At 48.9% G+C, this 14,400-nt stretch overlaps 7 protein-coding genes across 7 annotated transcripts; 3 read left to right on the top strand and 4 right to left on the bottom strand.

Annotated features, from left to right (window-relative positions):
• Positions 1 to 536: 536 nt before the first annotated feature.
• On the bottom strand, positions 537 to 1,210 carry N7500_005846 (uncharacterized protein; the record flags this gene model as incomplete). The annotated part of the gene is made up of 2 exons (XM_056676990.1): positions 537 to 625; positions 814 to 1,210. 2 exons carry the CDS (start codon positions 1,208 to 1,210, stop codon positions 537 to 539), a joined length of 486 nt encoding a protein of 161 aa, XP_056531990.1.
• A 52-nt stretch (positions 1,211 to 1,262) lies between these two features.
• N7500_005845 (uncharacterized protein) lies at positions 1,263 to 1,536 on the bottom strand (the record flags this gene model as incomplete). The annotated part of the gene is made up of 2 exons (XM_056676989.1): positions 1,263 to 1,424; positions 1,456 to 1,536. 2 exons carry the CDS (start codon positions 1,534 to 1,536, stop codon positions 1,263 to 1,265), a joined length of 243 nt encoding a protein of 80 aa, XP_056531989.1.
• Positions 1,537 to 4,516: 2,980 nt separating this feature from the next.
• N7500_005844 (uncharacterized protein) lies at positions 4,517 to 6,697 on the top strand (the record flags this gene model as incomplete). Its single annotated transcript, XM_056676988.1, has 1 exon — positions 4,517 to 6,697. One exon carries the CDS (start codon positions 4,517 to 4,519, stop codon positions 6,695 to 6,697), a length of 2,181 nt encoding a protein of 726 aa, XP_056531988.1.
• Positions 6,698 to 7,066: 369 nt separating this feature from the next.
• Positions 7,067 to 7,604, bottom strand: N7500_005843 (mitochondrial 54S ribosomal protein mL60; the record flags this gene model as incomplete). Its single annotated transcript, XM_056676987.1, has 3 exons — positions 7,067 to 7,169; positions 7,265 to 7,494; positions 7,564 to 7,604. 3 exons carry the CDS (start codon positions 7,602 to 7,604, stop codon positions 7,117 to 7,119), a joined length of 324 nt encoding a protein of 107 aa, XP_056531987.1. The 3' UTR covers positions 7,067 to 7,116.
• Positions 7,605 to 8,588: 984 nt separating this feature from the next.
• On the top strand, positions 8,589 to 9,380 carry N7500_005842 (tafazzin; the record flags this gene model as incomplete). The annotated part of the gene is made up of 1 exon (XM_056676986.1): positions 8,589 to 9,380. One exon carries the CDS (start codon positions 8,589 to 8,591, stop codon positions 9,378 to 9,380), a length of 792 nt encoding a protein of 263 aa, XP_056531986.1.
• Positions 9,381 to 9,651: 271 nt separating this feature from the next.
• Positions 9,652 to 11,295, top strand: N7500_005841 (uncharacterized protein; the record flags this gene model as incomplete). Its single annotated transcript, XM_056676985.1, has 1 exon — positions 9,652 to 11,295. One exon carries the CDS (start codon positions 9,652 to 9,654, stop codon positions 11,293 to 11,295), a length of 1,644 nt encoding a protein of 547 aa, XP_056531985.1.
• A 172-nt stretch (positions 11,296 to 11,467) lies between these two features.
• Positions 11,468 to 13,512, bottom strand: dbp9 (ATP-dependent DNA/RNA helicase; the record flags this gene model as incomplete). The annotated part of the gene is made up of 4 exons (XM_056676984.1): positions 11,468 to 12,569; positions 12,626 to 13,104; positions 13,171 to 13,247; positions 13,302 to 13,512. The coding sequence occupies 4 exons, from the start codon at positions 13,510 to 13,512 to the stop codon at positions 11,468 to 11,470; spliced, it is 1,869 nt and encodes a 622-aa protein (XP_056531984.1).
• Positions 13,513 to 14,400: the final 888 nt, after the last annotated feature.

The following is a 14,400-nucleotide window of genomic DNA, read 5'->3' as shown; positions in this document are numbered from 1 at the left end:
TAGACGATGATATCACGGCCCGGGGCAGAAATCGCGCAAGGGGGGATGCAAGCCCGGGGTTTGATGAAACCGATGGTGATCCCGAAACCCTAAAAGAGTCTCAAGTTCCTTCATGTGAACCGAGGGAAAATGGTGATTTGTTTTAGCCCCCTGATGAAAGGTATCTGCAGCTATCTTGGAAAAAAAATCTGCAGAGATCAACTTTTGGTTCGGCGTTGGTTAGTGCAGGCGCTAATAGAAAAAAAAAAAAAAAGAAAGCACTTGGGACTGGAATAGTCAATAACGCAAAAACTCAATTAAAGATACAATAAAGGATATGTTTGGTGGAATTATCTGAGAAAAATGGGATATAGATTGCTCGAGACTAGGATGGATTTGCATTTGTTCGAGAAGGACTTGGTACCCTTCTCATAGCGGCTCATGGTGGAAATCCTCCGCGTGGCGAAAAAAAAGAACCATCAGTTGCAGCTTAAAGATGAATAACGCCGGAGGTCCCCCGAAGCAGACCAAAAGGAGGAATGCTATATGTCCTTCAATCATGCACCCTGCCATGCGGCAATATCCGCAGCGGAAATATCGAGGTTCTCAGCCGTAAGCCTCTGTAGTCGTGCCACCTGAGTGGGAGCTAGAGTTTTGAATATCAGCGAGAGTCCAAAAGGGGCAAGCATGGGGCCGGGGACAAATGTTGGTCCTAAGGAGGGAAACGCGTCGAAGAGGGGCAGGTCAAAAGAGAACGGGAAAGATGATCAGAAGTGGTAAAGGGTCCCGGAACAAAGCGCAAAATACGACAGAAAGCAAAGGAAGTTGACCCACTTGGCCGTTGGGCAGCCGCACCGGCGTGCACATGGATGACCGTCGAATCAGCATACTCCTTTGTCACAACACCGTTGTAGGAAGCTGCACTAAGCATCACTCGCAGCCGAAACTTCCCTGGCTGCGAGATAGTGAGCGGGCTAAGTTTCGCATATCCGCTAATTGAGTTGTCGGCTCGGCTCCGCACGCTTGCCGTGAGATTACCACTTAGGCCAACGGCTGCTCCTGTTCCAGCTTCGTCGCGGAGGGAGGCGCTCACGACAAGGTGCTGAACATTTTGTGCGGGTGTCCCAATTGGGTTCACGGCAATGACTACTGGGATTGTGAAGGGGGACCCGGGTTGGATGGCGGTTGGGGGAGTAGTCTCGAAGGACAGTGTGAATTCACGACCGGCCATTCTCGTTTTTGTGGGACGGTAGGGTGCTTAAGGACAGACGAATTGCGTTGAATCACTTATGGATATGAAAGGTATTCAGGCTTGAGGAGTTATAGGAATGAGGAGATCGTGGAGCTGTAACCGTGAAGTTTGATTGAACAAGATTCGGATGGGGTGGATGCAAGAAGAATAAAGGGAACGATGGATGAAATGGATGAGGATATAGGCAAGGCAACTAAAGTCAGAGCTCAGAGAATAATGAATACGAGAATCAGGCCAAGCGCAAACATGGCCGCACCCAGGGCTTCATATACCACATGGCGCTCGCCGAGAACAATACCAGACATAGGTACATTGGACCCATAACCTCAATTATGTGTTAAGTCACGATGGGGGCCACGGGAATGTCGCCACCATCCAAAAGTACACGATTAGCCCAGGTGATGGTCTGTGACAAGGTAACCGGGACGGCCAAGGACCATCGTCCCTACTGAAACAAGAATTGTGAGCTCAATAAAAGGTCTGCTCGGCATAATGCAGGATCCTTGCAGCATCACGTTCCGGCAACAGGGATCGAACAGTGGGGCACGTACAGAGTACCACATGCTTTGTTTTTGTTTAGGCTGATCGACGGGTACGCGTCCTGGTGAAAGATTAGGTGTGGAGAAGGTACGAGATCTGTGAGATCGAAGATGCACTGCACGAAATCCGAAGCTAGTGTCAGGATCGACCCCGGGATTACCTCCCGACAGGGGTTCCACCATGGTCTTTCAAAACGTACCCATTTTGCACACTGACCCTGATGGAGCCGAGGTTTCCTGTGGAAACCTGACAAATCTAACAGAGAGATGGCTTGGCATGCATAATTGATGTTCATGTGCAGTAGGAGTTAATGGAGGCAGATTTAGGACATTCAGGACTTCAAGGGGATGGTGTGCTGACTTGGGGTTTATCCTTTCAACAGTTTCGTGCACGGATCAAGGTTCCTGCCCAATGTTGCTCGGTCTCTATCGCAGCGTCCGCGTCGTGCCCTGTTAGCATTTGGTGAATCGCAAGTGTCACCGCTGGACCCTACCTGCTCGATGTGGCGCACTACTAGTATGCAAGTATCTCATCTTGGCCATGAACATGGTACAAAGTACACGGTTCGGAGTACGGAGTAGATACAAATGTACTAGCTTTGTGATGGAGGTGCCTACTCCACCTAGACCTACTTTAAAATGATCACCCCTTCGGACTAAAGGATCTCTGGCTTTGTCTAGCCCCTTTGACCAGCAAATGCAAGCCACAGCCCAACGGTGAAGTGTGGCGTTTGTGGAGTCGAGTGAACATCATAGCCACTCGGAAACCCCGACATATCCAATTTTGAAGCCTGAAAGCCTATTTTCCGACATGAGAATACTTTTCCCCCCTCGGAATCTATTAGAACGGGGTTGCCTAATGTGGATAAAACTGAGGCGGTAAATTAGAGCTTGTGGATGTTGTAGAAGTGGACATTCTGACAAAATGAAGACTCAGCCTTACTAGCCAGGCCGGATCCCGCCTTTACAGATACATACTCCATGTGGTATGCCAGGGAACTGGTTCGGGATCTGAGATTAACTCCACAAGAAGCTTGAATCATCTCTGTGATCCTATTACAGTCTTCAAGAGCTGAGCGATCGTCTCGACGATCTCATCAATAATTCAAATCAGTCAACGCCCCACCGCTGCTGTGGAAATAAGTACCGTGCGGAGTACCGGGGAGAACAATATCCTTTGCTTTTAGTGGCCCGACGCCCGCTTAGTTGGGTAGGAAATTGTGACGCAGGCGCATGTAGAACGAAGTCTGATCCCAAGTGCTGGGAAATGATGCAGCTGCAGCCTGCAAGACAGGTTTTGGCGCTGTACTTCACCAGGCGAGAAGGACAATCATCGAAATAGATTAACAGGAAACCGACCAGAACTGGAGATCATAATACCCAACGCAGATGTGGCGTCTGAAGCCCAACAAAAAAAAAAACAAAAGCAAAAGAAGACACAACCTTGTTTTGAAAGTCAATAATCGCACCGCCATCATCTCAGCCGCAAGTGGCTCGAGCGTGGCTTATCTGTGGCTATGACTGCAAGGAGTGGCGCAATATATGTGGCTGTCTATCGTGCCCTTTCCTAATTTGGCAGGTGGGCATAAATCGTGGGTTCCCCGGCTCAATCGTCGATCATTGCCAAGGGTTATGAGTCCATGAGATTTATACAAAAGCACCGCCGATCATCAAAATTTTAATCTGAGCTTTGGGCTTGGTTAGCGTCACTGCTATAGTATTTTGCCACTCAGAGGGAGTCTGGAACCTCTAGGCCTCTGTCAGATTCAGAGAAGTCGGCAAAGAGTTGAACGCTTGCTGCCGAGAATTTCATATGCAGGAATGTGGTGGATAACCACTATTGATCCTTGCCAGCCAAAAGTAGAAGATAGGTCATGGAGATAAGCAGCATGGAGTCCTAACTTTTGGAACATTGTGAGTAGTAGCCTTCTCCGGGATATCCGGTATAGAGCAACCGCTCAAGTGTAACCCATGTCCACTCTGAAATTCTTTGCCCGCACGGACGGTTCATTTGAATGCCTGACGCAGCCCCGAAAACAGGTCAAGTCTCATGAGCTAGATTTTGTGATGATAGCACAAGACAACATTGACGTATGATGTGTCCCCTGAGATGATGGAGCAATAGTCCACGAAGGCTTGCTATATGTGTGTCCGCGTAGGAGAGAGAGAGTATGACAGTGGCTGGCTGCCCAAGGCACATTGAATGAGATTTATTTGGGAGAATATCTATAATATACTGAATAAATCCAACCAGCAAGGACCGACCTAGCCGAAAACATCACTGCATCTAAGGGCCTGCAGGGCCCTGAGGGAATTTTTCACCGTCAATAGTAAGATTTGATCGGCCGTGACAACGACGTCCTTGCCCTTCTTTTTCTTGGTCTGGCCCGTCGTTAATAGTAAATAACAACGCTGTTGTAACTTGAGTGAATCGCAAATAGCTGAGACCGATACCGACAAAGTAATCTCAAGCATTGTAGGACATTTTGCAACCACAATGTATTATCACATGGTATTTGCCATTACTTCGTCAGCCCAGAAATCAACACTGTGAAACAATATCACTGCGACAAATGTTTGTGTCCAGGAAATGTCGAAAAGAAGGTCGGAAAGTTCCAGGCATGACTTGCTACTTCCTCATCTCTCCCACCTGTCTCATTTGCACATTACGAGCAGATAGACTTGACGACGCTTTATGCTCTATATCCTTACCGATTCATAGAGAGTGTATCCAGGCTTCCGCTAAATGGCGCCACTGGGCACTCGACAGAGCCACTCTCTAGGTCCTGGCATCCCACGTCCCCCCAAAAGACCTCCAAACACCGCGGTCAAAGTTCATAAGTCAATTGACCCCACGGTATTCGTTGAGTTATTTGTTGGAACCGTCGGGATATTCATAATCGCAGTCGTGTTTTGGAAACTCGGGCGGTTCATCAGGCGGTTCAATCGAAATAAGGTACTGGGGGCAGACAGAAATACCAACACCCGATACGCACGCACATGGTATGGCTGGGTCGCGTGGCCGACACACGAGAGGAATAAACAGGCAATTCGTGACTTTTTCGCTCGAATTCGGAAGTTAATGGTGTGGAACTCGACCCCAGAAGATTATAGTTGGATTTGGTGGGATCCTGGCGATGTGGAAAAGCAAAAGCATCTCCAAGAACGAAAAGGACTTCGTTGGATACCAGATTGCCTCAAGAGCTATGATGATTCTCCAACTGCCGATGAAATCTGGAATTGTTATTCGCGACCCAAGTGTCATGGAGCACTGAAGGACAGCGTCTCAATGCTCCAGCCTGTTCCAGCGACTGGCTCTGCGCCGCAGCCGCACGCGCATGAGCATGAGGACATATCGGAATCATTCTTGCCTCGGCAATCCAAGTTGATCAACAACCAACCAGTCATCATTCGTTCAATTCTAGAGGAACTTCTCAGGGACTCACTACAGCCAAAGGAAGGCAGTTCTGATTACCAGCCCTGGTTCAATTCTCGTAAGAATGCAGCAAATCCAGCTACTCGCGCGCCGATACCATTCCACCAGGTACAATCATTACCATCTCGACAGCATAAATACTACCAAATCCAAGAATCAACCCCATGGTCGTGTGGTGAGAGGTCCCAAGCTATCTCATGTCAAATCGAATCAATCGTGGAGCATGAGGGTCTCCAATATGGAATAGTAGAACCGAGTGGCCCAATGCACACGAAAGAAACTAAATCACATCACCGGCATGGTGACCACCGCAAATATCGTGGATGGTCAGCACGAATGCAGATGGGTCCAAAAGACACAATATTTAACAACATACGGGATTCATCTGGCCCTCCAGGGACACCACGGACTGAGTTGTTGGTCAGCTATGTCACAGATCCGAGCTCTTCTTTTCGTGGTCACCACGAGAGGCAGCCAAATAGCAACGAAGGGTGCTTGCATATCTCAGAAGATAGAACATCGCTCACTTCTAGACTACTCATTGGAGATCAAGTTTTGTTCTCGAACGAACAGCAGACATATACCAAAACCATCCAATGGAATTCGGCCCCAGCAAGATGTGATTTCCAAGGAAAAGGGACCAGTTCGAAAGCAAGGCCAGCATTGTCTGATCACTGGCGATTCATGTGTGACCTAAAGCATCATAGCCTGTCCCGCCGTGAAGGGAAAAGGCCGGAAATAGACGCCACTCGATGCTCCGCTGAACAATCCCAATTGAAAATAGGAGACACCGTCCATGAGTTAAGTGATTGGGAAGTCAAATTGATGGAGAGGCTGGATCGAAAACTGTTATGGCTCTTCAATGAATTCACTCCAGGGCAGAAACCATACCATTTTGCTTTGCTAGCCAACCACTGGCTGAATAGAGAAACATGGATTGTTTATGACCCTGTGTCCAGAGTTTCCACCGACGCACGCCGGCTGTGGGGAGACCCACGATTCAATGTCCCTTATTCGCAGCCGGTTTTCAGTCCCATACCAAAATACCCTGCGTCCAAACGGAAACGCGCACAGACTCCTCGCATTGATTCCTGGCGGGCTGCAGTGAATAAGCAGCGGAAGGTATCTGGGATACGAGACGCCATTCGCACTATTACACTGTATGATGAATCGATCGAGGACCCACCAGATGGCCATATCGATCCAGGCTGCTGGGCGTTGCCGAAACCGCCTCAAGGCTTTGAGATGTCCACTGCACAGAAAAATGCCTGGTATGAAGGAGGGGCGGGCTGGCAAGAAACACTTGATAATTGGCAGCAAGTCCGCCGGGGCTATCGTGTTCACAAAGCCCTCCACGAAGGCCGCGTCAATCGGGGCAGGATCAAGGAAGTGGCAGCTCAAGTCGACAAGTTTTATCGTAATGCATCCCGAAAATTGATCCCAAGCTATGATCTTGGGAAAAGAAAAGTTCCAACACTCCCTGTCTCATGATCCTTCTCGAAAGGTCGCTTTTCAGTCTTTTTTATTCGTTTTGTCCTGCTGTACCTGGAATCCAACCAAGCCTCGCACTCCGCACTCATTTGAAATGCGTTCAATCATTCATAACCTCTGGTGCTATACGCTCACTACCACCATGTCTCTCACTGCATCTATATCATTAGTATACCCCGGGAGTCCCGGAATTGAATAAATATAGATATCTTTGCCAAAATGCATTTGAATTCAAAGCCTGATCTAAGCGCTGGGGTAATCATGGGACATTGTAAGCCACCATCCTCTTCAGAGTGGCCGCGCTGCAAATTCCAAAAAGCCAAAACTCCGGTTGTCCTTATGTTGTTTTTCGCTCGAACAAGTCCTCCGCCAGAGTCGAGTTCGGATGTATAGTACATATGCGGGGGAGGAAAATCCGTTTAGAAACCGGGAGGGTTGACACGTTGGCTGACACGAGTCCACTTGGGCAGCTCTGAGTGTAGAGAAAGTGGTTAGCTCAGCCAATTCACACAGTCATGAATACCAATTGGTAAAAAGATGTGAAGTGGGATTGTGACGAAAACATACTGTGAATGCTCTTCCGGTAGCTCTTCTCCTTCTTGTCGAAGAGAGTGTACTTGTCCTTGGGCAGCATTTCCTCCTCGCGCGGCATCTCTGCGAACCACCGGGTCACAGCCTTAGATGTCTGGCCATTGCGTTCGAGTGCAGCGCTGACGGTGTCGACGACCCGGTCCACGGAGCGCAGGCGCTTGCGCTGTCGTGCCTTCTGGGGAGAGGAGAGACGCCACGGGGTCTTCCTATCAGTCGGGAAGTAGGTTAGCTTGGGTTCGAGTAATTGGGGATTTGGTCGAAGTCTAAATACATACCAGAGAAGACCGCCAAATAGTGCTTGGGTTGATTTAAACATCGTTGGTTGGTGGTGCTGTCAGGGTGTAGCCGGGAGAAAATCGTGCTCGGAGTCGGGAGTGCAGTTGGTCCGTGCACTCGATGTATAAAAAAAGTCGCTGACAGAATGGATCATTTGCTAAGAGATACAAGTTAATACAGGAAGATTGCAACAATAATATTGCTCAAACAGTAGGTTTTGTTCATACTAAATCATGACTAGTCCATATTGTTGAAAAATGGTAATCCTGGCGTCTGTTAATTTACTGTGAATGGTTACCCCAACCAAAATCATGTGATTTCGGGAATCTGTCGATTTCCAGGGACGCGATAATTTCTTACAACTACACTTGAATTAATTAATCTGCTCTTCGGAGAACATTCTCCTTTCCAAGCTATTATTAGCTTGCGCGAAGCTTCTCCCTGTTCATGGATTGCGTATAGCAGCTTTACACCATCCATAATGGACTCGAGCGCAACGGCGGACGCCCCGTCCCTCCCTTGGAGAGCTTTCTCGAACACAACAATGTGGGGAGTGGCGGGCCTATGTCGCGGTTTCCTCTCGATTTTCTGTCACGCAGAATGTCACGGGAAAGAGGCATTCACGGAACTGTTAGACTCTCGACGTGACGTTTCGCAACGGACACGAGGATTAATCACAGGTATGCCGGGACACGCAACAAATTTCATTAAACCAATGCAATTGCTGATTGATTTATTCCATAAAAGTATCCAATCACATCAGCGTGTACGTGCCTCTAACAGCCTCGGACCGAGACAATCCTATTACCAAATGTGAAGATGGCTGACATTGCGCCGGAATACCAGAATGGATGACCCATTAGTATGGGGTATTTTGCCCGCACGATTTTGGAATAAGCGGTGGTCGTTTGGGAGTTATGACATTTGCTATCAGACAAGGTACATACTCACAAGTTTACACGAATGCTTCTCTATGGATTGTTTTGCTGATTGTAATCGCAGACCACTGTCACTCTTCTTCACTATGGGACAGGTACTGCCCACTCACCGTTCTGCGCATTCTGCTTTCGGTGGCCTAGCTCAACCTGCTATGACCGAGGCTATTCGCTTGTTATCAAAGGGTCCTTTCCCACTTGATCACCACCGCGCTGTACCCGAACGTCAGCGCTGGAGTTGGCACAATGTTTGTGTCGATCCTTTCTCGGACCTCCAAGTTGCCTACACAACCGATGGCAAGGACTCGCATCTGGCACCTACAGCGTACTCCTGCAACTCCAACTCTTGGGTCCATATCTTCCCCGAAGGCAAGATTCACCAATCGCCGCGAAAAACCATGCGCTATTTCAAGTGGGGAATTGCACGGCTCATCCTGGAGCCCAAGGAGTGTCCTGATGTGGTTCCGATGTGGATTGAAGGCTTCGACGATGTCATGCACGAAAGTCGAGAATTCCCACGATTCCTTCCTCGGCCTGGCAAAAATGTTAGCGTTACCTTTGGCCCCAAGGTTGACTCTGATGTTGTATTTGGAGATATGAGATCTCGGTGGCAGAAATTGAAAGCCAGGGTTGAGAGGAGCTATCCGGATTCCCGAGACATGCCTCTGGGGGTGCTAAGTGATGAACTGTTGAATGACAAAGAGGCTGTCGAGCTGCGCAAAGAGGTCACCTTGAAGATTAGGAACCTTGTTTTGGACGTTCGCCGATCGCGTGGACTGCCCGATGAAGACCCGAAGGAGGGCTTGGTCGATACCTGGCTAGAGGAGGGTGCCAAGCGTGAAGGCCATATGAAGGACGATTCTTGGGTTCGGGATATCTGAGCCCCTGTGCATAGATTGTATAACATTTTATAGATTTGATTATGAGCAACTGTAAGGCATGAGCATTGACTCACTTTCTACCAGTCTTCCTTTTTGTTGCTACTCCGTACCATTTTCAGCCCTAAACGCCAGCCTCCTGCCCTGTCAAACGCAAAGCGGTGGCTCTCTGGCAGTACGTGGGCGGGATCAATGTGGGGGCGATAAGCGATAAAGGCGGGACAGCTTCCCGGCCCCGGAGCCACTTCACTTGGTCAAATCCGCAGCTCGACCGATGCCCAAAAAGCGCCAACGGTTTTACGCAAAGCCAACAAACTCAGCACATCACAGCCTCGCGCTATCTGGGTCTCGTCATCATGGCGGGTCTGGGGTACAGGGTTCCGCGTCAGCGACGTCAGTCAACGACTTGATCAGTCACCTCCGCCGTACACAGACGCCTAGTGCTATCGATGATGATCCATCAAACTCTTCACGTCCGCAGCGCTCATCTGTGGCTCCACGCTCAGTTCATCCTTCTCTTCGAGATGTGCTCGAGCTTCCTGCAACTCCGCCCCCGCGACCTCGCCCCGGCGCTCGTCGCACGGTATTTGGGGTTCGTCCACCTCGACCAACTGTCGGACCTCCGGCGCCTGCGAGTTGGCTCTCCGGGAATTTGGATTTGACGGGAGACCAGGGATTACCGGACCGGATGCCGGTGGTATTTGAAGAGGAAATACACCGGCTAACCCGTCTTCAAGGGGCGCGGTTTCCGGACCAGAGGAGCCTGGTACACCTGATGCTGAAATCTATGGCGTTGAATTGGAGTTGGCATGTTGAATATGATGGGCCTTTTCTATCCCATTTGCCAAATCATATCAAGGAACTGCTTCTGAGTTATATTGCTGTCTATGCAAGAGGCTCGCCTCTCAGAGGGTACATGAAGGGGCTGAGACCGCTCTTTCTGACCCGGCAGGATCAGGAGCGCATTAGCGATGAGAACCCGGATTTCAACGATTCGAGAGTTGTTGACACGGACTTCAATATCGCGCGATTGGATCTGGGGAATGCTTTAGGGAGCTGGATAACTTTGAAGCAGCTCACAAACGAGATGATCCTCCCGCTAGATCCAGCTGTAGGTGTCTCAGGTCATGAAATAGGGGAGGATGTCCCAACTTCATGGGATGAATATGTTCACAACGACACAGCAAAGGCCATGCTTGATCCTTTTCCAGCCCCGTCTATACCCAAGGCCATTACCCAGACCCTACGCTTCCCCGAACTTCGTGCGTTATCCCTGGCACACCCGACACCTAGTGCTGCGAGCTGGACCGCCCTTCTCAACCTCATAGCACATTTGCCGACCCTCACTCATCTCTCGCTTGCTCATTGGCCTATACCGTGCCGGAATCCACGCGCTGCCACCTCTCGCATTCGCGGCGCGGTTACCCGCTTCTCAAACCTAGACCCCCTCAATGACAACTGGGCCGAAGCTGCAAGTATCCTTCGTCAGCTATCCCGTTCGACCTACTGCCTGAAATGGTTAGATCTCGAGGGTTGCGGCGAATGGTTACCAGCCTTGAAATGGGTGGGAAAAGACCCGGACGGGCTTCCACAGAGCCCTGATACTGTTGGTCCAGAATGGAATGGATCATGGAGAGATGTCGAATGGCTTGGCATCGGCCCTGGCTTTCTGGATCTAACGAAGTCTAAGAACTCGTCCCATGTCCAGTCCGACGAAATACCCGATCTACAAACACACTCGTCGGATTTTTCTATTCATACAAACCATTTCCGAAATGCGCGTGAGGTACTGAGGCACATTCGGCAGATGAGAAAGGGGAAGAAATGGCTCGAAATCGAGCTCGGGTTAGGGCTACAAGACGTTGAATCTGAGACAATCAGATTACCAGATGGGCAGAAATTGGTACTTTATTTATGAAAGTACCTATGAAAGTTTTCTGTATGTGCAATGTAATATATACAATTTACAACACTGACCCGAAAACCTCCTATTATACACATGTAATGATCAATGCAAGTTGAAACTATTTTATTCGTCTGACTATACAATGGTATCCGGACAAAACGCCCGCAACTTTTAAACAATTTCACTATTTCTTTGAACGATTAAACGTCTTCAGAGGATCCACCTTCCCACCGGACTTTCCACGAGCACGGTTACGATCTCTCGCCTTGCGGATGCGATTCTGCTTCGTCTTTGTGAACCCAACATATCCGGCACCATCCTTCGAGAGACCTTTGCGTCCCTTGGCAGGCATCAGATACTCAGGGACATGCTTGAGATGCGCCTGGACACGCGCAGCACGCAGCTCGCCGTCGTGGCGCAGCTGACGCAATTCTTCGGGGTTTTCTTCAAAGTGGCGCTTGAGCTTTTCGCTCTTGATCAGTTCCTGGCGAATCTCACGTCCTCGTGCTTCTTGCACTGCGAGTCTGGTTACAGAGCGCAGCGCATCTGTCATACGGTAACGGAAAGCGTCGACCTGCGACATCTCGAAGTGGTAGGGCTTGACTTCGTGGCCGAGCTTAGTTTGCCGCTTGATAATCTTGGCGAGCAGAGCTTCGTCGTTTTTGGTGCTGGGGATTGAGGTGGGTCGGTGCTTTCCGTGCTGTTCGGTGGGAATAACAAATGAGAGAGCCATTCCTGCTTTGCCAGCACGACCGGTACGTCCGATGCGGTGGGTGTAGGATTTGGAGCTGGTGGGGAGGTCGAAGTTGAGAACGCAGGCGACATTTTGGAAATCGATACCGCGAGCAATGCTGTAGTCCTTCTCTTTGCTGGTCATCTTGCGGCGCTTCTTGGTTTGCGGCTTCTTTCCATTTCCGCTTTCATCAACTTCCTCTTCATCCTCACTGTTTCCAATCTCTTCCTTTGTTTCCTCTTCATTTGCTTCCTCTTCAGTTACCTCTTTGGCTTCGGACGACTTCTTCGATTTGGTCACCCCCAATACTTCTTGCTCGTCAGCTGCGACAATGATGTCGTAAACACCCTTATTGAATTCTTCAACAACGTGGATCCGGGAGTTGATGGGCAGTTCTGAGTTGAGGACACAGCTCTTCAGGCCAAACTGTTCGAGGAAAAGCTTCACGCGGTAGCACCGGTCCACATCTGCTACGAAAATGATGACCTTGCCCTTGATCAGCTGCAACTTGAAGATGACGTAGGTGAGGAGGAATTTCTCGTCTTCCGCGCATCTGTTGGGAGTTGAGTTAGCAACAGCTGAAATAACACTTGTGACAATTTATCTTACCGGACAACAAACTGGCTGACACCAGCACCCTTCTCTTCTTTCTCCTCAAGCTTGAGAATGACAGGGTTCCGGCAGTACAAGTCCTTCAATGTATCCACTTCCGAGGTCAGAGTAGCACTCATCAAGAATGTCTGCGCTCCTCGAGGGATAGCCTTGGAGAGAGCATTGATTTCCTCATCATATCCGTATGACAAGACCAGATCCGCCTCATCGATAACCAAATGGGTGATTTTATCAAGCGACAAAGCGGAGTTGTTAACGTTGCTGTAAACTCGGGTAGGCGTCGACACAACAATATCCGGGAAATCGGCCAGTATCGAACGCTGAACTTCGTCGGAAACCTTCTGTGTTAAGTTGACTGACCGAATATCCTTTCCGCAAAAGCTGGCAAAGGACGTAATAACTTTCTGGACCTGTTCTGCAAGCTCGCGGGTGGGGACAAGAATAAGAGCGGTTGTGGCTTTTGATGAGGGATCGGCCTATTTGCAGACAGTTAAATTAAATCCTATACAAGGTACATAGAGTGGGGGAAAGAGGGAACTAACAGTCTTCTGCTGGAGGATGGCTTGCAAGATTGGGAGCACATAGGCGGCGGTTTTGCCAGAGCCGGTTTTCGCACGGGCTATTTCTATTAGCCCTTGTCCTTTAATTCATCAATCCAGAAGAATTGTCTCACCAAGGATATCCTTGCCCTCGAGTGCGAGCGGAATCGCTTTCGACTGTACAAGAGTAGGTTTTGTAAACTTTTCCTTGATCAGGGCCTGGCGCAATCGAGGATCGAGATTGAGGGCTTCGAAGTCCAGTTCTTGGTCCTCAATCCCGGCGGCATCGGGGGATGGGACATCGTTTGCGTCCAACTTGCGTTTCATCGTGATTGTGCTAGGCATTTGCTTGATCAAATCTGCGGAAATTGAAACTTTTTGGGAAATCTTGTCGGGCGGTGAATTAGAGTATTTTAAGTTGACATAATCTTTGCTGCCTCAGGCGGAACATAGATATGGAACTGCTACAAATGAAACGAGAGTCTGCGAGTCTTAAGCCTTCGCTAGGCTGATTGCTGCATAATGCATTCTCCTGTTCAAACATATACTCCAATTTCACTTGTAGTCATTCATTGGTAAGTCACTTTCGGTGATCTCCCACCTGGGCCGAAACAAATATTGGAGTTGATGTACCAAAATATATGTGATTGGTAGACTACCTTCAAAATGAGTAGATTGTTTATTAACATAGAGCGTAAACCAGCCTCGGAGATGAAAATCTTCCAAGATATCATACCGGTACCTCTCAGCTCCAAAAGGTTGGCCAACGACAGTAAACAAACGAAGGCACACAACAGGACAAGGGCGACTTCTCTTCACTGGTCATCCTGTATATCTCGTATGATCTTGCCCCCCCTTTTTAAATGGTTGACATATCTACTGACATGGCCATAGTTCCATGGGCCATGGCATCTCCTGTCGTACGTCAACCGAACGACGGCTTCTGTCATCACGTTACCCTTCATTTTCATGATCGAATCCAAATGTCATGAAATCCGAAGGATAGGAGCGAGCAATAGGAGGTTAAGAGTTTATAAGGATGATATCTCTTCATTGAGTAAAAACATCACATATGTTACATACCACCTCCTATATCGTTTTCCTTAACAAAATCAAAAAGAACGGAAACTACCTATGATAAGACATCCGAAGTAGGTACAAGGGATGGATTGTTCACACACATCCCCATGCAAGCCATGTAGACTGACTCTGAAGAATCTTGCGTGTAAAACA

This window comes from Penicillium coprophilum (genome assembly GCF_028826855.1).
Source record: "Penicillium coprophilum strain IBT 35676 chromosome Unknown utg000004l_segment0_segment0, whole genome shotgun sequence".
Classification (NCBI taxonomy): domain Eukaryota; kingdom Fungi; phylum Ascomycota; class Eurotiomycetes; order Eurotiales; family Aspergillaceae; genus Penicillium; species Penicillium coprophilum.
Note: the sequence above shows the minus strand (reverse complement) of the source record. Positions and strands in the feature narration are given on the sequence as shown.